The sequence below is a fragment of the Amphiprion ocellaris genome, chromosome 1 (assembly GCF_022539595.1).
Source record: "Amphiprion ocellaris isolate individual 3 ecotype Okinawa chromosome 1, ASM2253959v1, whole genome shotgun sequence".
NCBI classification, from domain to species: domain Eukaryota; kingdom Metazoa; phylum Chordata; class Actinopteri; family Pomacentridae; genus Amphiprion; species Amphiprion ocellaris.
The window spans coordinates 31,079,988-31,103,170 of NC_072766.1; the positions used below are offsets into that span (position 1 = coordinate 31,079,988).

General features: G+C 39.5%; 1 protein-coding gene across 1 annotated transcript in view; it reads right to left on the reverse strand.

Annotated features, from left to right (window-relative positions):
* Positions 1-231: 231 nt before the first annotated feature.
* Positions 232-23,183, reverse strand: part of vstm2b (V-set and transmembrane domain containing 2B) — a 34,740-nt gene continuing 11,788 nt past the window's right edge. The window contains exon 5 of the mRNA XM_023293397.3: positions 232-2,862. Coding sequence (XP_023149165.1) covers positions 2,774-2,862 — 89 coding nt within the window. The 3' untranslated portion in view covers positions 232-2,773. The remainder of the gene's footprint in view (positions 2,863-23,183) is intronic.

Genomic DNA, 23,183 nt, shown 5'->3' on the forward strand with positions numbered 1-23,183 from the left:
TTAATCACAGTGCTGTACGTCTCAAACTCCCTGCTTCTATGAAGATTGAGCCTACCTTTCACGTCTCTCAGTTAAAGCCGGTGAACTGTTGAGATGACGGAAATGCTAGAACATGGGTAGATTACATCACATTTTAGACCTGTAGCAGAGCACGTAGCCAGAATAATGACGACTGCTGTCGGTTATAATCTTTGTCATCCTGTGGTCAGAGAAAGCCATTAACACAAAAAATCTTTGTAATCTACCTTTTATTACAAAAACAATAAACCTTCACCTTGACTTCTGTTGCAAGTTACTAATAAATCATTTTGTCTCATAGAAATGAAATGTGTCACTTTGATCACCGTAAATTTAATAAAAATAAACATTATTGGAGGTGATTAACAACAACAATGGCAAGGTGGGCCTTATCTTACTCAAAATATATCAGCTTATTTGTTGTTTACATTATGGAACACAGCTATGAGAAAAAAAGTATGTGTATGTAGGAGGTGGTGGACATAACACATTAGACTAATACACTTTTCGAACAGTAGCTCTGTATTATGAAGAGGTCTGATATGGCTGCAGAAAAATATGTCACATACTGTACGTTGGACAGGTCATGCTCATCAAATCATCCCCTCCTAAAGAAAAAAAACACATGAGGTCACATGTCTTCTATATAACAAATGATACTACACATGTGGACAAAATTGTTGGTACCCCTTGGTTAATGAAAGAAAAACCCACAATAGTCACAGAAATAATTTGAATCTGACAAAAGTAATAATAAATAAAAATTCTATGAAAATTATCCAATGAAAATCAGACATTGCTTTTGAACCATGGTTCAGCAAAATTATGTTAAAAAATAAACTCATGAAACAGGCCTGGACAAAAATGATGGTACCCCTAGAAAAGACTGAAAATAATGTGACCATTCAATCAAGGTGTGTCCTCTAATTAGCATCACAGGTGTCTACAAACTTGTAATCAGTCAGTCGGCCTGTTTATAGGGTTACAAGTAGTCACTGTGCTGTTTAGTGACATGGTGTGTACCACACTAAACATGGACCAGAGGAAGCGAAGGAGAGAGTTGTCTCAGGAGATTAGAAAGAAAATTACAGACAAGCATGTTAAAGGTAAAGGCTATAAGACCATCTCCAAGCAGCTTGATGTTCCTGTGACTACAGCTGCACATATTATTCAGAAATTTAAGATCCATGGGACTGTAGCCAACCTCCCTGGATGTGGCCGCAGGAGGAAAATTGATGACAAATCGAAGAGACGGATAATATGAATGGTAACAAAAGACACCAGAACAACATCGAAAAACATTAAAGGTGAACTCCAAGGTCAAGGTACATCAGTGTCAGATTGCACCATCCATCGTTGTTTGAGCCAAAATGGACTTCATGGGAGACGACCAAGGAGGACACTATTGTTGAAAACAAATCATAAAAAAGACAGACCGGAATTTGCCAAACTGCATGTTGACAAGCCACAAAGCTTCTGGGAGAATGTCCTATGGACACACGAGACAAAACTGGAACTTTTTGGCAAGGCACATCAGCTCTATGTTCACAGACGCAAAAATGAAGCATATCAAGAAAAGAACACTGTCCCTACTGTGAAACATGGAGGAGGTTCTGTTATGTTCTGGGGCTGCTTTGCTGCATCTGGTACAGGGTGTCTTGAATCTGTGCAGGGTACAATGAAATCTCATGACTATCAAGGTATTCTAGAGAGAAATGTGCTGCCCAGTGTCAGAAAGCTTGGTCTCAGTCACAGGTCATGGGTTTGGCAACAGGATAATGACCCAAAACACACAGCTAAAAACAGCCAAGAATGGCTAAGAGGAAAACATTGGACTATTCTGAAGTGGTCTTCTATGAGCCCTGATCTAAATCCTATTGAACATCTGTGGAAGGAGCTGAAACATGCCGTCTGGAGAAGGAACCTTCAAACCTGAGACAACGGGAGCAGTCTGCTCATGAGGAGTGGACCAGAATACCTGCTGAGAGGTGCCGAAGTCTCATTGACAGTTACAGAAATCGTTTGATTGCAGTGATTGCCTCAAAATGTTATACAACAAAATATTAAGTTAAGGGTACCATCATTTTTGTCCAGGCCTGGTTCATGAGTTTATTTTTTTAAATATTTCTGTTGAACCATGGTTTAAAAGCAATGTCTGATTTTCATTGGATAATTTTCATAGGAATTTTATTTATTATTACTGTTGTCAGATTCAAATTATTTCTGTCACCATTGTGGGTTTTTCTTTCATTAACCGAGGGGTACCAACAATTTTGTCCACGTGTTTATGTTCAGACGAACAGTGAGCCCACAGTGAAGTGGTGTGTATGGTTAGATGGGCAGAACTTACAGTGGAAATGCTACAAAGAAATGTGAGTAGAGTGTTTCAGGAGGGCTGTGCATGAAGCAGAGCAGAAGCAGCCCTGCATGTGGCTATGCTTCACAGGCTGTTTGTGGATCAGTATTGATGCTCCCATCATTCACCCAAAAGCTAATTTCTCTTGTCCACACTTTTCTGTCAGTCACATAGCTTCATCTCCATTTCATGTCTGAAAAGCTTCTTTCTCCTCCATTTTTTCCAGTCCTGTCCAGCTCCTGCATCCTGCGTTGCATTGCTTTCATTCCCTGTGGTGATGTATTGCAACATCAATTAAATGTGACCCTCTCTCCCTGGTGGGCACTGACTGCCATTTGGTTTCTGTTTGGTATAGAAAGTGAGAACTTGCAGGTCAACATAAATTTGGTTGAAGTCTCTTCAGTGGGCCAACAGTAAAGAGAGGAGCTTATGCAGGACCAGTAGCGTGATGCAGAGGAGGGGGTCCATGGTGCTCATCATGCTGCATTCTGGATGAAAAGGAGACAGAAAAAGATTAGGACAGACACTTAGAACAGTACTGTATACAACAGTTCACACTTCTGCTTCAAGATGAATAATTACTCCAAAACAATTATTTGTTTTCTTTTATGTTTAAATACGCAAATTAAGTTAAATTATGCAAGTGAAAACATAAACTTTCAGAACAAAAATATGAATACTGGATGAAGTCAGTTTTAAAATTCTTGTTTCATTCTGCCTTTTTTTTTTGACATATTAGAATATACTGTTTTTACAGAAGGGAATTTTGTGTATATATTTCAATTGCTCTATGAATCACATAATAGCCATGAAAAAATATATTTTCACCATTTTTTCAAGAATAAAACATTCAAGAAATCAGTCCCCTTCCTGCCATACTGGCCTCTGTCAGCTGTGTGTAATATAAGAAGTGTAAAAACGGTGGTTCTGTTAAGTCATGAATTTTAATGTACTATGTAAATTCTTAGTATAATTTAGTACCATTGATGCATATAGGGCGGAGCACTTATCACAGTCCATCTAACCGTTATTTACACATTTCACTAAAAACTACATGACATCTACACAGTAACACTACAGGTAAATCCAGGGAATCTCCAGTCAGTAGATATCATCATGAGTTGAACATACACTACCGTTCAAAAGTTTGGGGTCACCCAGGCAATTTCATGTTTTCCATGAAAACTCACACTTTTATTCATGTGCTAACATAACTGCACAAGGGTTTTCTAATCATCAATTAGCCTTTCAACACCATTAGCTAACACAATGTAGCATTAGAACACAGGAGTGATGGTTGCTGGAAATGTTCCTCTGTACCCCTATGGAGATATTCCACTAAAAATCCATTTCCAGCTAGAATAGTTATTTACCACAGGCCCGGAGTGGCTAATCGGGAGGACCGGGACAATTCCCGGTGGGCCGGTCTGACCGGCTGCGAGGGCCAGTGTTCACTTTTTGCTTTGTTTTGTTTCGTTTTTATGGGCCGGTGTTCAGTCATGACACTGGGCTGATCGCGTATACTGCTGCAGCGGTCTCTGGGCTGCCTCCACTGGCAGCTCTTTTTTCTTTTTTTTTTTGCAGACGCACACTGACGTAACACATCCGTGCACACGGTCAGTGGTGTTTGAAAGATGGAAAATAGAACGAGCAAGCAGGGTTTCCTCTACATTCATTCTGTAGCGGTGGATCGCCGCTGCTAAAATCCCAGTGCTGCTCCTTTAAATTTCTTTCTTTTTGTTTTTTAAATCGTCGCAAATACACCACCGCCGCATGTCTCCACCTTCACAGCGGTTTTGCACTGTGTCGGGTACTCGTGAGCGCTAAGGTAAAGTACAGATGACTGTGACTGGTATATCCACTCTTTTTTTGTGTGTGGTGATGGTGGTGGGTTGGAGCGGAGCGGGGAGCTTGCCGCCGTTGCAGGACAAAATCCTAGAGGAGGGTGGCGTGAAGAAGGCAAGAATTAAAAAGAGGAAAGCTCTGGAAACACATGCAGCCAAATGTGCTGAAACTGTAGACTTTTTCATTAAAACGACCTCGCGGTTTGAAACATCAAATGAGGACGATGAAACAGGTACAAGATGTTGAACTTTTCCTGCAAACCACCGTTCAAGTTAATTATCAGGTCAATGAACTGTGTGGCGCTGTGGCAAATGACGTAACATTATATGATTTAAATAATAGTGTGATGTGACGTCACATAACTGGGAAAGTTTGTCTTGTAGCCTCTCAGAGTCTGAAGAAATCCAGCACATTTTAGTGGCCTTATATTGCGACCAGCCTAAGGCCCGCCTGTGCAATAATCATGCTGTCTAATCAGCATCTTGGTATGTCACACCTGTGAGGTGGATGGATTATCTCGGCAACGGAGAAATGCTCACCAACACAGATTTAGACAAATTTGTGAACAATATTTGAGGGAAACAGACATTTTTTGTACATAGAAAAGTCTTACATCTTTGAGTTCAGCTCATGAAAAATGGGAGCAAAAGCAAAAATATTGCATTTATGTTTTTGTTCAGTGTAAATCAAATGTAATTATTGCATTAGCAGGATTTGTACTCTAATGAATGACTCAGCGTATAAGGCCAGAAGTTAAGACCTGGCCTCCCCCACTCACAGCTGGCCTCAGCAGCTCACCTGAAAAAACCTCTCTCCCCCTCCCCCAGAAGAGTTTGTCTGTCCAAATCTCTCTCTTACCCCTCCTCTCTCGGTCTTTATTTAAACCAGCTACCAAACACATTTCTCCATTTCACACATCCACGTTGACCCTCCCAGGAATCCCCAAGATTTTATGCTTCTCTCCTGCTGTCCTTCAATTTGGAAAGTACACAAGTTTATTAGAGTCCTGCAAATTACACAAGGGCACTATGTCTCCCTCATGTCAAAGCAGATGTTTCCAACTTTAATGAGAGGATGAAGTAGAACTATCCTTCTGGTCACAAAAAGAGAAAAAAAAATATAACGAGAGTGAACGTGGACACAGGAGCCAGGTAAACTTGTTTTCTCACCTCTCAAAATTTGATGTCAGAATATCACAGTAAGGTTAAGTTGATGTCTGTCTGTCTTGACTGCCTGCAGCCACTTCCTGGGCTTTTTTGTGACCTTGTGCCTGACAAAAGTGAGATTGAAATCTGTCTAATTACATTTCACAAGCGCCGAGTGGCAACAGCATTGCTCAATTGCAACCTAGAAAAGATACCCACAATGCACGTGAATGGACTAAAATTAAAGGTCAGCTTATTTTGAGACTGACAGATGGAGCAAACTGTTTTAAAAGAGGGAGGGTTTTTGTGGGAGCACGGGGGAGTCAGCTGTGACTGTGTAGCAATGACTCATGGTCAGGCAGGGTCCATCAGCAGCATTTTACCTAGAGCCTCGAGGAAGTCAGGACTGACTGTGGAACAAGTTAACCCAGTTCTTGTTGCACTGATATTTTAAAGCAAGTGGTTGCCTAGTGATGATTTTAAATTTTACTGTTTTACTCACAACCAGGGCTGCACATAGACTTGGTGCGTAGCACTGTCGCCTTACAGCTAGAAGATCCCCGTTCATGTCCTAGCCATCCCGGGATCTTTCTGCATGGAGTTTGCATGTTTTCCCTGTGCATGCATGGGTTTTCTCCGGGTACTCTGTCTTCCACCCACAGTCCAAAAACCTGCTGAAGTTTATTGGTAACTCTAAATCTTATTCTTGTACTGCCTTTATACTTTTTTTCTCCTTTGGAGCTGCTGTAACGGTGAGCTTTTCCCACTGTGGGAATAAAGTTTATCTTATCTTACCTTATCTTAAATTGTGCGTAGGTGTGACTGTGAGTGTGACTGTCTGTGTGTGTAGTCCTGTGATAGACTGATGACCTTTCCAGCGTGTCCCCTGTCTTCAACCTAAGTCAGCTGGGATAGATTCCACTGCAATGTGGATTAAACGGTGTATAGATAATGGATGGATGGATGGATGGATGGATATTTGTAACCTCTGAATAAGAGGCACCAAAACACTTTCAGTGATTTTAAATCCCAATGTTAGCAAGTATTACTACATATCCTCGAGTCAAACATATAGTGTATCCTCTCAGTGTAGTTACTTGGTCAAATATACATTTCACGTAATAATCTGCTGATCACAATCAAACTGGTTGGAATGATGTAGCCCACAGTATACTAGAAAAAGCAATATACTAGAGTAGATAAAATCTGACACTTGAAACTCTAGCAAAATATTTAAATGGTTTGAACTATGTACAGTGAAGTTATAATTGCATTAAAATGCATGGTACATTTGATTTGCCAGAAGTGTGTGCTTTGAGTAAAAGCTTGAGTGCACAACCAATAGTTGATGTGAACGTACTTCACATCAGCCAATCAGATTGTTTGTCCCGCCCGTGTTTGGTTGCTCTGAAATAATGTTCTGTTACACACAAGAGAACGGCACGCGGCAAGAGGGAGAGCATGGGAGAGATATACTGTTCATGTTGGTACAAAAGTTAAACATAAGAAGACCAAATATCCATGTTCCAGAGTGAAACATAAGAGCCGGGGGAGGCTATTTCTTCGGTTATTGTCTGATGCTTTGCTTCGATGAGTTGAAATCGGCACATAATCGCGCTAGCCGCTATGCTAATTTTTACCATTGCAAGTTACATTTGCTTATGCTAAAGATGTTAGCATTCTGACACGTGTTCGTTTGGTAGTTAAAAGAAGATGAAACACGGTGTATTCATGTTTTATAAGTTCATTTTTTAAGGTGAACAATTATTATTGTGTGTTTGTGTTGTGTATCGTTGCACAAGGTTAATTGATTTTCCTGAAGTGTGTAAGTTCAGTATGTCAACCTTTAACTTGGGAAACTAGTTAAAACTGGTCATGCTATTTCTTGAATTGAATGTGTGAAATAGTACTATATTTGATAACTTGAGAAATGAGATGAGAGATGATTTACAGTTACCTTGTTTAAACACAAATGTAATTGAATTCTGACCTTGTCCATAGGTCAGGTTTTTTGAGTTGGATTCCAATACCAGATTGCACTAGTGTGAGAACTGAAGTCTCCTACATTCTGCTGAAGATTACTGGAATACATTTTGAAGAACTCCATTAATGGATGGCGAGCCACTGCCCAAAAGAACCTACCTACAGGCGTGACGTGTGGTAGGATTGAACTGTGTTGTGGGTGTGCGTCACACAACCCATGTGAATGAACTATTGAACTGTTACTGGACTATTTGGACTGAGGACAAAGGACTAAAACTTCAGATTGGACGTGATCTATGCTATTAATTGTGTTTCTGTAAAAGGGGAATATGTACAATAAGCAGCTGCAACTTTTATTTGTTTTATTCCAATACAACTGTATTTTCTAGTTGCATTGTCTGTGTCATATTTCACTATAGTTATTCAGCATCTGGGCTCCTGTCGTACCTTTAAATCTTCTGATACTGGTCCCATTTCCTACTACCTATTTTCTTATTCCTCTTATACTGGTTACAATGACATGGCACATTTAAGATAGGTAATAAAGGTCAACCACAGTGAGGCCAGATTACTGTGAGACAGTTGTTTAAATTAAAACTGTTGAAACAAAAAAGATTTGTGAATAAGTTCACCTATTCAACATAACATCAAGTGTGCTGACTTCAGTGTGTTCAGGGTCTGATGTCAACTAAGAACCACATTGTGGATCAGCAGAGTCATGGTGGCCTCATGAAGTCCAAGGTCTATACAAGATGATCTTTTGTAACCACTGCCCGTCGCTGTCTCCAATCAAATGTACTTTTGTACAGTGACGTTCACAGACAATAATAATAATAATAACACATTCACACTCGGTGGTGGTAAACTACATTTGTAGCCACAGCTGGCTAGCACAGACTGACAGAAGCGTGGCTGCCAATCTGCACCTACGGCCCCTCCAACATTAGTCACACTCCAGTGTGAGTAGCAGCACTGGAGGCAAGGTGGGTAAAGTGTCTTGCCCAAGGACACAACAGCACATGACTAGGACAGAGCGGGAATTAAACCGCCGACCCTTCGATTATTGGACGACCCACTCTACCACCTGAGCCACAGCCGCCCCTAGATAGGTAGATAGATAGACACCAGGTGGTGCTAGAGCACCTGCCCCTTGCCCTCAGTATCAAGCAGGTGCACTCGGCGTCTCAACTTTTTTAAAAAAAATTTAAACATTAAACACACAGATGCACACACAGAGGCACACACAGCCCATGCTGTGCCGTGCCACCGTGCCACGATTCGCTCAACCCCATCTCGTAACGCCAACACGAGGAGCAGACACATGCGTAGCAGCAGCTGCACAGCCCACAGGCATCTCCACCCTGACTGTAGCCACCAACCAGGTAACACGTAAATGAATCAAGTGTATTGTTCATAAGCCTGAGTTGAAAAGCCACGTGGTGCATTTATTTGTCTCTGTTGTGTAGTAGCCCGTGTCATGCAGTGCTAAACAACCGTTCCTAAATTAGCCAACTTGTCCGTCTGCTTAACAAGCTCAATACTACCCCTAATAATAATCAATTAATCGACGTAACGTGATGACGATGACCACGCAACCAATGTTATTTGGTGAATTGGTACAGCATATGATCAGTATACTATAACTGAATATTTAGTTTGTGTAGGTTTATTATTAGCCTACATTAGGTAGCAGCAACACTTGCTGTGACTTATTTGCTAAATGACAAAAAGAAAAAGTAGCTTTCTGCCTTGTTGTAGCCTAATGTCAGGAATCAGTCTTGATATTGTCTCTTTTAATTTACCAATTGCAGCATGCCCAGAAGGGAAAGGATCAAGGCAGATAAAGATAGGGAGCTACAGCAGGCCACACAGGGAAGCAGCTCTCTGCTTCATGGATTAAAAAAACATCTAAGGAGGATGAGGAGACAGATAATGATCATGAAGAAGAAAGGTCAGAGTCAACATCAGAGTCATGTTAACTGTTTAGGGCCTTTTTCTCTAATTTTGTTGAGATATTGACATTTTATTGAGATGCCAGTGACAACTGCTTCTGTGAAGAGATCCTTTTCAAAACTGAAAATCATCAAACAAAGAAGTCTGTGTGGAGAAGAACGACTCTCTGACCTTCTCCAGCTTGCCATAGAGCAAGGCATCCAGATAAACCACAGTGAGGTCATCAAAATTTTCAGAGACATGACACCAAGGAGAATGCTCTTTTAAAGCAAGAGAGTGATAATGCTCACACAACTCACTCACTTTTCTAAAGGTCATTTGTTTCATTATGATGTCATTTACAATGTTACGGTACAATGTTTTATTGACCCCTTATGTGTTATTAGTAAGATGTTAAAATAAATACCATTACAGAAAATGTGTTCCTGATGTCTTTATTTTTTCAAATCTCACACTTATATTAAGGCAGCCAGTGGTTCCACATGCCGCACAAGGTGCCCTTTTTTTTCCACTGGTCACCTGCCCCCCAAAATGTCTGTGCAGGCCACTGCTTTTATACCTTTAATAGTAGTACTAAGTTGGATCTTACTACAGATCTTGCTAATGATAAAAATACTATGCAAAATAATATTTAAATATTAATGTTAGTGAAATTTATAAAAGGCTAAAGATAACATTCTATCTTCCCAGTAAAACTGGATCATTTCTCTTTTATTGTGGCCTTCTTGGATTTCTGTTTCACTTAATCGCATGTTTGAAGACACAGTTATCCTGTCATTAAGCGACAAGAGGCCTTCATTAACTAGAAAAGTGAAGCCTATTAGACTTTATACTTTTGTAAGTGGAAATAATCATGTCCATGGTTCCCACTTTGTTCCCTTTAGCTCACAGACCAAATTCATAACTAGAGAATGATAGTTTAGACACTGGGAGATGTCAGGGATGTACCAATGCTCTACAAATGCCTGAGATACCAGGGCTGTCAGACATCTGGATGTATGGGATCAGAGGTGGACGGACTGTGACCAAGACATTTCAGTCCTAATAGTAAACCCATTCTCATACAGCATCTGTACTGGCAAATTCCTTGTTTAAGACATTTTACAAAACAAATATATTTATTTTCAGCATATTTTTGCCATTTATTTTATTGCTTTACTATCTCTCCTTTTCAGTCGACCGATCATACATTATATCGAACAGGATTCATCACCTTAATATCCCTTAACCCTCATATTATCCTTGGGGCCACTTTGACCCCATTCAATGTTATTTTTTTAGTTTTTGCTTCATATTTCATGACTTTTCCTAATTTGATGGGGACAATTGATAAAGCATAAAATTATCATAATATTTTTTCAATGTACTGAACACATATTGCATGCATTGGTGTTCCTTTGGGATCAATTTGACCCCAAGTTGCTTTAGCTACGTAAAACTTGTCACTCTGTGTGTGACCTAACGTCCCTACACCTGCAGTTGCAGAGTTGATACTTTTGAGGTGATACATAACAGGGTGGTGGGTAAAACAACTATTCCCACAAGAACTTTGATACTTGTCGTGGTGCTGGCATATGGGAAATAATATGACTTGTAAACTCCTGTCAAAATGAGGAAGCCAGTGCAAGTTTGCAAGTTGATCACATCTAAGTCTTTCCAACTACACATGCCTCCCCTCTAAACTTATCATCTCAAGTACAATATTTTCAATTGATGGTTATATGAAGAGCTCGAATAATGACTTTATGTCTTCAACCTGGGTGACAGTGTGTCTGGGACACACTCTTAGCAGCATGTCTACCTTGTTGTTGAAGTGAGTGAAGGGACCATAATTTTCCACTTTTGTCGTTAACGTGACATGGGAGAGGAAGAAACAGTATTCTCATGAGAACTTTTCCACACCATGGGCATGAAGGTGAACGTGTGACCTACTGTACTCACACCTGCCGAAGTAGAACTGATATTTCCCGTGCTGTGGAGGGTGAGGTATTACTGCAAGGACATTGGTAGTTCATGCAAAATAAGGGAGGAGCAAACATATAAAAGTTTGCAGTCCTCTTTCCAAATCATTCCTCATTGTGCTCTGTGTATACTTCAATCTGCATGCTCTCTCACTTGAAAATGTCCTCTGGGAAAAGGTTTACTGTCAATGATGTATTGGAACAGCTCTTTGACAGTGAAAGTGACATAGAGGAGAATGTTTCTGAGACAGAAGATTTTGTTGAGGAGGACCCTGATTTTGAGACATTCTTATCTGATGAGAATGAGATTGCTGACCCTCCTGTTGTCTCTCAATTACCAGCAGACACAATCCCTTAATAAAAATGGAAAGATAATATGGTCCCTTTCCCCAGGGCAGCTGGAAAAACTTGGATGTAGCTGACTTGGGAGCCTACATTGGGTTGCTCATTTTGGCAGGAGTTTACAAATCAAAAGTTAAAGCAACAGCAAGCCTTTGGAACACTGAGACTGGAAGGGCAATATTTCCGCTGTCAGTCAAGATACACTAACTCTAAAGCTGTAAGTTTGACCTGATGGTGGCACTACAGGAAAGGTCATATCACCAAAACCAGTAAGTTTCATACTCTTGTGGTCATTAATGTTGTCAGTAAATCTGAAAAGATTTGTATCATAACTTTTCAAGATACATTAATTCTAATTTAAAAATCTGGCCTGATGGTGCTGCCAGAGTACAGGTCAACTCACAGATGGGTTTCATTATCAAGGGGTTATTTCTCAATTCAACAAATAAACAAAAACTTGGTCAACAATTTTATGTACAGCATGTTCTGGAGGCAAATATCCCCGAGGTCAGATTGATCCCAAGGGTAAAATGTGTAATGTGTAAGTAATATTTGAGGATAAAAGGATTGTTAAAATGAAGGAGAAACTTCAAACATGTTGTGAAAGGGTTGTATCTGAATCCAAACCATAATACTTTTCTAAACATAACAACACATTTGTGCCTTAATCTAACCAAACAGTAAGTGAAAGCCCAAAGTAAACAGGTGAAAAAGAAACTTAATTTTAAGGGTATTGGTCCTGAATGAAAGTCCTATGGTTGGGTTGTGCCACCATTCTTCTCTCCTGGCTCCTCCTGATAGTATACTTTTCACATACAATAATTTAAAACAGAGAGTAATTATGTTGTATACAACATATTTCAATGCAGCTGCACAGTGGAATTTTGAAACAGTCGGTATCAAATGCGTCCAATCAAACTCTAAATTATTTTAAACCTGCAAAGCGCACAAAGTTGATTCCGAACAGGTGATTGTAAATGCCACAGCATTGATGGTGTACCCTTCAAAAATGTTTATATTGTACATTCCTGTAACAAAGCAGCAGCATCTTCTCAGTCTCCAGAATTCTTCAAGCCAACATCCATGTTCATATCTCTGCCTATAGTGACACAGTGACCCACCACCCACCCTTCACTCTACACCTCCACACAGTGACTGCTACTGTCACCATCAATGCTACTCAGACTGACAGTGGTTCCAGTAAAGTCTGCTATGTGGTGCCTAATTAGCACTGCCTCAAGGCAAAAAGGTTTGTTTGATGCACAGATGCACAAATGGACAATTATTTGTTAAGCTATGATTTAACTTTCATGTCAGTTAAGGTTAATGTACAAAATTATTCCAATTCTAAATTAAGTTTTTTGACTTTCATTGAATGAATAACTGAAAGTATCCTAAAGTGGAGCAATAATCTGAGAGAATTAGATAAAAATGTTATTAAACTAAAATTAACATCATTAATCAGATGTAACTATTCAAGTATAGTATACATTACAAACTGCAATACATGTCTTTTAGCATTTTTTTCATGATATACAATATTTTCATAGTTGATTTCAGTCAGCATTAAGTAGACTCTGACAGTTGTGAATGTCCTGATCTAGTCATGTGCTAATTAAATATGTATCTGACATAATGAGATAATAGCTGTAGTTACTAAATCCAACACACTTCCTTTTTCATCCATGAAGTTAGTCAGCTGAAACTGATCACCCTGACCGCTCTGATTTGTCATGCTATTGAACTACAGAAACATTCGGTCCATTGTGTGATTGCACTGATATATGGCAGACATGCACACCAACATTACACAAATTTAATGTTCTGATAAAAGTCCTTACAGATTTAATGACAGCTGGTATGGCATTTAACCTTGTAACAGTGACAGTCAGCATGCACTAAACATGAGAAGCTGCTACCTAAATCACTGACAAAGAGAAAGTGAGTTTTAACTCAGTGAATCTGTTTACTTTGGCAACACACATGTCAGAAATCACTGCTGCACTGATAGCAACATCATCTGCCATATGCCCTCCCTCATAAGTCCACCTCATCTCATGTTTTGGTTACTTAGCAGTTCTTATTACACTCCAGATAAAGTGTGTCAATGGCCACGTTTACATGAGACCTTTAATTCCTCTTTAATTCGGAATTAAAGTTAATTCCGCTTTAAAATCCCATTGTCAACACTTAATTTCGAATTAAAAAGTTAATTCCGAATAAACTACTTGGTTTATTCCGATGTTAATTCCGAATAAACTAATTCCTGTGTACATTCTATGTGTTAATTCCGGTTATTCTGCGCATGCTTGGCTCCTCACGTAGCGATGACGTAGCGACGTACATGTTCTCCTTCTCGAGTGACACAACAGAAGTAGTACGCCATTGTCGAGTTGCTGTTTCAAAACGACAATAAAAAGCAAAGCAAAAAGCGTGCTTATTAGTTGTTCCTCCATGTTGTTGGGGAAAAGAAATGCCGCGGCAAATTGAGTTTGTTTTCTTCCGGCAAAGAGAGATATGTCACATCCACTCCCTGTCCAATCAGAATCCTTTCCAACACCCAAGCGTTAAAGCGGAATTAAGGAAGGGGATAAACGTGCAGTCCATGTAAACCTTAATTCGGAATTAATATTTCCATGTAAACGTGAAGCGCAAAACTTTCATTCCGAATGAGTTAATTCCGAATTAATAATTCCGAATTTAAAAACTTAATGTAAAGGTGGCCAATGAGCACAAACCATCAGTTCATCAACTTAAACAGATGGATGAGGTGTAACCGGTAACATTTAAATGGAAAACACACAGACACACACAGAGTCTGTGCAGATAAGGGATTGAAGCAGCTGTCAAGTCAGATTGTGCAGAGAGTCTCAGTGGAGGTCGGTGTCAGTCTGATTCTGTCTCTGTGTGCTACATCTGTCCTTTTTCCAGAATCTCAAGCAGCATTCATGCTACATTACTGACATTAATGTGTAAGACAGTATTTTACTTACAACTGTCTGTTTAGATACTGTAATATTTAATGAGGAAATATCCACCAACCATGAGGTCTTTGATCTCAGAGTTTTGCAGTCTTGTTATATTCTTATCCATATGTTCTCTATTGCTAGAATGTTCATTCCTCAACACTGAATTAAATGTTAATGGCCCTGCACCCTTCTTCTCTGGGATTTACCGTTTGGTAGCTAAATTTTATTATTTTAATTGCTGACTGAAACCATACTGGACACTGTGGATCCCAACAGGGATGGAAACGTGTCGTTGCAGGAGTACATGGCGTTCATGATCAGCCGTGAGACGGAGAACGTTAAGTCCAGTGAGGAGATCGAGAGCGCCTTCCGAGCCCTCAGCACTGAGAACAAACCCTACGTCACTAAAGAAGAGCTCTACCAGAACCTGACCAAGGAGCAGGCCGACTACTGCCTCTCGCACATGAAGCCCTACCTCGACAGCAAGGGCCGCGAACTGCCATCGGCTTTCGACTTTGTGGAATTCACCCGCTCACTCCTTGTCAACTGATCCCTCGCCCTTAGAGTGACAGCTTCCTTCTTATTTTTCCTTCTTTCTGCCACTCTTGGCTTCCACTACTCTCACTCTGCCAGTTAATTAAGTGAGGCAACACACCATCCATTTACTGAGTCTAAAACTACCAGTTCTCTTCCTACATTATCAACATGCATTGGTAGGACATCTGGGAAAAATATGTGAATGTGATTTTTTTTGAGAGATATTGTGATTGGATTTGTGATTTCATTTTGTAGACTCAGTTCAAAGTCAGGGTGTAACAGATTTAAACTATCGAAGGAGCATTACCTCATGAGGCACTATCAAAAGTGTGACTGTCACACAAGGAGGATGTCATGAATTTGTAAAACAATGAACATGATAGTTTAAATCCTGATGCAGACATGCTGCAAAGCGTATGAGGTGTAACTACTATAATGATCCTGAGCTTATGTCAGTCAAACCACAGTGTTCAGCCTGAACCACATAGTGGACATGGATCAATGAACAGCATAAATAACCCCTGAAAGTTTCACTCTGCTCAAATTCAATAGAATTGCATTTCAGCAACAGCCACATCTCGTATAGCTTTTGCAGTTTGCTAACTGCATTGGTTCCAATTATGATTTTGATTTTAAATTGATTAAATGTTCAGCCCTACCATTTAGATTGTCATATAATAGGGATGTCAAATTCATTTTAGTTCAGTGGCCACATTCAGCCCAATTTGATCTCAAGTGGACCAGTACATTCAGAGCATAATAACCTTTAAATAACCACAACTCCAAATTTTTCCATTGATTCAGTGCAAAAAAAAGTTCACATTTTTACAAAGCATTCTGAACAACCTGAAATGTCTTAAGAAAAATAAATTTAATTTCAACAATATTATGCCTCAATACATCATTTACATATTACAACTTACAGATCAGAGTGTATCTACAAAGGCACAAAGCATTTAGTCATGGGTATGTAGAACTGATAGTATTTTACTTTATGATCAAAAAAACACAAAACAAGACAAAATATTTGTCTTATTTGTGAGCCACCTTGAGAACTGTAACAATATTACAAAAATGAGGCACAAAATGACGAAAATGAGACACAAAACGACAAAAGGGAGAAACAAAATGACAAAAATGAGACAAATGACATAAAACAAACAACCCTAATCCCTAACCCTACAAAAATATTTAGACAAAAATGTTACAAAATGACAAAAAATGGACAAATGACAAAAACTAGACAAATTACTTAAATGACACGAACAAGACAAAACATGATAAAAGTGAGAAACACAATGACAAAAAAATAGACAAACAACACTAGTGAGACAAAAAAAAACACAAAATGACAAAAATGATACACAAAACAACGAATAAAGCAAAACAAAATGACAAAAGTAAGACAAAACACAAGTGAAACAAAAAGAAGGACAAAAACAAGAAACAAAATGACAAAAACATGAGACAAACTACAAAAGTCAGACAAAAAAACAACAAAAACAAGACAAAATATCAAAAAAATGAGACCCAAAATTACAAAAGAACAATGAACAACATAGTATTTTACTTTATGATCAAATCAACTTGTCATGGTCTAGAATTTACTTTAAATTTATAGTTATACAAATTTACAATCTGCAGTTAATGTCTTGTTTATAATTTTCACACTTTACAAAGTCATCCCACCGGCCAGACTGGACCCTCTGGTGGGCCACTTTTGGCCCACAGGCCGCAAGTTTGACACCCCTGTCATATAATGTTTCCATGGAGTCAGTGAGCTAGCTGTGTGCTAAAACCTGAGCCTCCCCTTGTTTAAACCTTTAAAATAGACTGAATTGGCTCTTTAATCTAAAAAAGAAAAACTAGAAATAAATGCCACCACAATTCCAGACATTTTGTGTTTAAGATGGAAATACAGAAAAGCGCTACATCCTTTAAATAAAACATTCATTTATCAGTTTTCTGTGGAGTACAGTCTTATAGAGGTGGGAGGAATTGTTTCTCAAACAAAAGTACTCTCAATGGACCAGCATGCATTGCAGCTACACATCGAAGTTACAGTTTTCTCGAGTGAATCAGAAATCAGCTCTGACTGCTGTGTGTAAGGAAGGCTGCGGTCATCCAAAGAATCTTAAACACTCTCAGAGTGACCCTGTCAGACTCTATCTAAATCTGGTAATGTGTGGGAATTCTGGGTCAGATTTCAAAGTCAGCTGGATTTTAAGTGAAGACCTTTAACTTCACCACATAATCCACTCTGGTAACAACATATATATTTAATATTTCTGTTAAACTTTCACTTCTTAGTGTCATTCATTTCTAGCAGGTGGTTTGCGGGTTGGTCAGTGGCCTCCTGGTTTCCGGAGTTAAACTTTCAAACACATCGGATGATTTTTTTTTTAGCTTGGTACCTTAATGGTGCAGTGTGTAGGATTTAGTTTCATGTAGCAGTGACGTCGCAGATTACAATCAACCTCTGGCCTCAACCTCCCCTCCCACGCTCGTACTAGAAGCATTAAACGGTGTAAGTAAAATGTGAAAAGGCCTTTTCTAGAGTCACTGTTTGTCTGTTCTGGATTACTGTACAAACATGTCTGTGCAACATGGCAGAAGAGTAGTGTGTGTGTGTGTGTGTGTGTGTGTGTGTGTGTGTGTGTGTTAATTCCATACGTATTCTTTCATAGTTTTGATGTCTTCAGTATTAATCTACAATGTATAAAATAATCAAAGAAAAGCCAATGAATGAGAAGATGTGTCCAAACATTGGACTGGTAGTGTGTACACTGGTGTTCAAAAGTTTGGGGTCACATAGAAGTGTCCTTATTTTTGAAAGAAAAGCAGTTTTTTCAATGACAATCGCCTTACTTTAATCAGAAATACAGTCTAAACATTGTTAATGTGGTAAATGACTATTCTAGCTGGAAATTTTGAATGGAATATCTACATAGGGGTACAGAGGAACATTTCCAGCAACCAGCAAGTGTTCTAATGCTACATTGTGTTAGCTAATCATGTTGAAAGGCTAATTGATGATAAGAAGACCCTTGTGCAATTATGTTAGCACATGAATAAACGTGTGAGTTTTCATGGAAAACATGAAACTGTCTGGGTGACCCCAAACTTTTGAACAGTAGTTTGTGTCCATACATCCATCCATCCATTGTCTATACACCGCTTAATCCTCACTAGGGTCGCGGGGGGTGCTGGAGTCTATCCCAGCTGACTCGGGCGAAGGCAGGGGACACCCTAGACAGGTCGCCAGTCTGTCGCAGGGCTACATACAAAGACAAACAAGCTTGTGTCCATACAGTATAACATTAATTTTTTCTCCCACGCTGTAGAAGAGTGTAATGGAAATGCATTTTGTGTCCTCAGTATAACATCTGTTCCAGTCAACCTTAGTATAACCTTTCAGTTTATCCTTTACTCCAGATAACTTTTGAACTCATAGGTCTCATTTCTAGTTATAGCTTCTGCTTCTCTCAGGTGAAGATAAGGTCATCATGCCCCACAAACCACAAGCTCAGACTTGATACCAAGAACTGGGTACCTGGTATCAGGAACTGTATAAAGGTGTCAGAACAGTGTCTTAAGTGTAACCTCCCCAGCAATAGCAGGAGTTTGACGTCAGTCACATCTTTGTATAAGCCATCTTCTGTACTCTGTGTCGGACACAGCCTGCGAGCTGTGTGTTTGACCTTCTCCCTCTTGCAGGAAAATAAATGACTCAAAGACAGATCCAGTCTGATTGAAGCTTCTGTTTCTCACCTTGAGCCTTGTTTAATAGAAAATTCCACAACAAGAGCAAGCTTTGAGCTGTAAGATTTACCTATAAGTGTTGGTTGTCAGTCTTTTCTGAGCTGTATATGTCAGAATAAGTTCACTAAAGGGGAATACTAGTCTATCGTACAACAGCAATTAGAGTGATTATGTGCTGTCATTGTATTTTTGTCACAGAAACAAAATCCATGTATCTTTATACTCCTGCAATGTTTTCCTGAAGCATGAAAATGAAGGACTCCCAGCACCAGTAAAACTGCTTCTCTACCATGAAAAGTGGTATACAGAAAGACAAGTTAATGCTGCTCTTTAAAAAAAAAAAAATTAACTATGACTCATATGACTGTGTGTCATGTAAGATGTGACACTTGTAATGTCAAACACACAGGTACCATCATTTAAGTCTGCAGGTCCACTCAGCTGTTTTGGTTCAGTCTCAGTGCTCCTATAATGTGGACAGGCAGCTGTTTTATAAGACAAGGTACACACTACCTGCAGAAACACACACACACATACACACACAATTTTCAGTTCAATTTTATTTATATAGCGCCAATTACAGGTCAAATTGTCTCAAGACGCTTTCCAGAACCCATATGCCTGAACCTCAGAGTGGAGTGTTTCTAAAAGAGAGGGAATTCTGGGCTTCATGGAGATTCATTAGGTGGACACAAACACCACTGCTAATGATTCCTCACTGTTTGCTGGCATGCACTTAATATGTCAATAATGTCATTATCAGTTGTTATGTTGCCCCCTGTCAAGGCCAAAAACACTCAGATGAGAAATATAAATGAGAGGCAATTTGAGACACCTGACAGCTTATCTCTCCCCTCACTCTGCACTCCCCTGCCATATTAATTGTTTCTGCCACTCAGTCAGATGACATTGCTGAAAAGAGACAGACGCCTGTGTTTTTGAGCTCTCCCTCCTCCTCCCCCTCCTCTTGCCATTCACTACATTGGCTGTTATTACTGAGGATAAGGCAGCAGAGGTAATCTTTTAGTTTTAACCTTCATCTGTTGTTAAATACTTCCAGCAGATCAACTGAGTGGAAATGCTGTGGGGAAAAAAAAGAAACAGCAGAACATTCCTCTAGCTTCTCCTGTCAATAGAAAGGTATCACTGAAGCTGAATTTGATTCAGCAAACACAAGCAGCCCGTCTGGGTGACAGTTCACTCAGGCACACAAATATGAAAATATCAACACACCACAGCAATATTAATCACCAGCTTTCTCCTCTTCAGATCTGCACTGCTTATGTGCTACTCAAGTCCAATCTATTCCATCTAATGAAGTGTTAATTGGGGCACAGCACTGAAGTCACGCTTGAACTGGCTGAGTGGCACCAGCTGTTTGCAGTATGCTTTTCAATGACTGGCTCATTCACAGCTGTGTAGCTTGTAACATCCAATCATGGATTCGGGTGTACAGCATGGAACCTAAAAACTGATCATCACACTCATGCTAACTCCATTTGTTGCTGCTTCCTCCTCCAGCAAGGCCTCCTCATTCTGGGATTTTTCATGTTGTTGATGTGCTTGAGGTTATAATGTATGTATGTGTTTGTTAAGCAGAATTTGTTGTCTGAGCAGAGTCTCTGTTATTTTAATACTGGAACCATCAGCAGGAACAGACATCTAAAACCAATGGTAAATGAATAAACCACCATAATGAAGCAAATATGGGCAAAAGAAACTGAGATGCTTTGTGTTTTCATTCACACATTTCCCCTAGATTCTGCCTGATATGTGACTGGTACCACTGAGAACTATTTAAAAACCATGGTTAACTGTGTGTCAGGACTTTTTGATACAGACAGAAACTTGTGACGGAGACAGAAAGAAGAGAGAACACCACAACAATTATGGAGAAAGAAAAAAGCATATGGACCTCATTTTGTCAGTATAATGCATCAGTGGTGCACTTAATGAAAGGGCTGTTTAATTCTAGCAGCATTTCAGAAAAAAACAGCTGATTCATAAGCTAACATAAATGTCGATGAGCAAAGAGGACAACGCAGGATCATCTGGATTAAGATCAGAGGAAGAACTGTTCTGTAATCAGCCGTTGTGTGTCAGACAGATGTAAAATTACTGCACCAACATGCACCAGGTCAGTTTTCTGCTGACTGATTCCTGCAGTGCAGCGACTGCATTGCATTTATACTTTTCTACCCTCTGATTAACACTGTGCTAATGCACATCACGTGTTGAAATCAGAAAGTCATGGTTACATGTTGATGCTTTCCCCTGCATGGTCCATACAGCTGAGTGCACTGCAGAGTCACATGCACAGCTTAAGGAAACAACTATTCAGGTCACATGACACTGATGGCGTTGCACAAAATCAATATAGCCTCATCAGAATAAAGTGGGGGGAAAGCAGAGCTCAACTGGAAAACAGACAAATCAGGACATTTTCAGATATAATCTTTGCTTAAAAAGAGAGAAAAAGAAAATTAATGAGGAACAATCTAAACATTATTCACTGCGAAAATGTATGATCATTGGAACAAGAATCTCTTTTTTTAAATTTTAAAGAAACACAAAATGGGAAGAATACTTCACAAACACTCCTGAAAATCTACTGTTAATACAATGCAAACTAAAGAGGAGAAGAAACAATACTGGAGATAAAATTAATAATTTCTTCCATGTTCCTCTAATCTGTGTGGAGTGTGGCTTTCATGACTTTCATGTGAACTCCCTCTAGCTTTGCTCAACTGTCAACATGAATATCTATTATTCGTAAAACAACAATTCGACTTGACTGAGCTGTGTTTTTTAGAATGCTGAAAAAATAAGACACACTGTGGGATGGTAGATTATGCTTGCCTCCCTTGTTTATACAATGTTTGATTCAGAATGCCGAATATGAAAGCCTAATCTTTATAAATCAACCATTTACAAGGAAAGAAAAACAAAAGGTAAACACCACATAAAATGATCTGAGGATCAAGTCTAGTCTAAAGCACTGAGTTTTTGACATCCAACCTTTGTAATTCTGCATTTATGCACCGGTGACAAGAAAATCTATGAGGTTAAGCACCGGGTTGTTGATCCTCTAGTCAGCTGAATGAGGTGGACAGAAAACATGTCAAATATTTTATGATTACAATTATCCTCTTTAATCCGAGTGACATGCTGATGGCCCTATAAATTGGATGATCCTTTGTTAGCTGCTTCATGAAATGGACTGAAGTAAATTCATAGCGAGTGGTTCTGAACGCAGCATGTTCCAACAATGGAGCTAAAATTAAGGTTTCAGATGTGAACAACTATATGGTGAGCAGTAACAGCAGAGAGGAAGCAAGCAGCTACACAGTTTGAGCTGCTTGTTTAGTCCTTTAAAAAGACCAACATGTAGCCTCAGTAGTTTGTTCTCAATATGGTGTTTCATCATTGTACTACACACTGATCAGCCACAAAATTAAAACCACCTGGCTAATATTCTGCCAAAATAACTATCACAGCATGGACATGGACCTCTGGGGGTGTTCTGTGGTGTCTGGCACTGGGATGTTGAAAACGGATCCTTTGGGTCCTGGGAAGGGTTTGTTCCAGAGTATCCACTGTGGTTCCAGAGTATCCTCTGTGGTCAGTCAGATTGGCATCTGGGGAGTCTGGAGGTCTTGCGTTTCTTGTTGTGTGCCTTGAGGTGCTCCTGTACAGTTATCACAATGTGACAGGGCGCTCCATCCTGCTGGGTTAGTCTGCTGCCATCAAAAAGTGCCTTTGCCATGGGGAGGTACATGGTCTGCAGCACTGTTTAGGCAGGTTGGAACTAACATTCATATAACTACTAGGGCCCAGGGTTTCCCTACATTGTAATAGGATGATCAGTGTTATTCACTTCACTGTCAGTGATTATGACTCATGTGTGCGCGTGCGTTCAGTGAATGAGTCATCCGTGGCTTTGTACAGTGCCGTGAAAAAGTATTTGCCCCCTTCTCAAATTCTTATTTTTTAAAATATTTCCCTCACTTAAATGTTTAAGACCATCAACAAATTTAAATATTAGACAAAGACAACCAAAGTAAACAAAAAATGTGGTATTTAAATGATGATGTAATGTTTTAATGCAAAAAAGCTATCAAAACCTAACTGCCCCTATGTGAAAAAGTAATCGCCCCTCTTGCTAAATCATGAATTAACTGCGGCTAATCACATTTTTTGGAAAGCAAGTTCAACTTCACTGACCACACCCAAACCTGATTACCTCCAGACCTGTTCAATCAAGAAATCACTTAAATAGAAGCTGTCTGACAAAATGAAGTCTGCCAAAAGA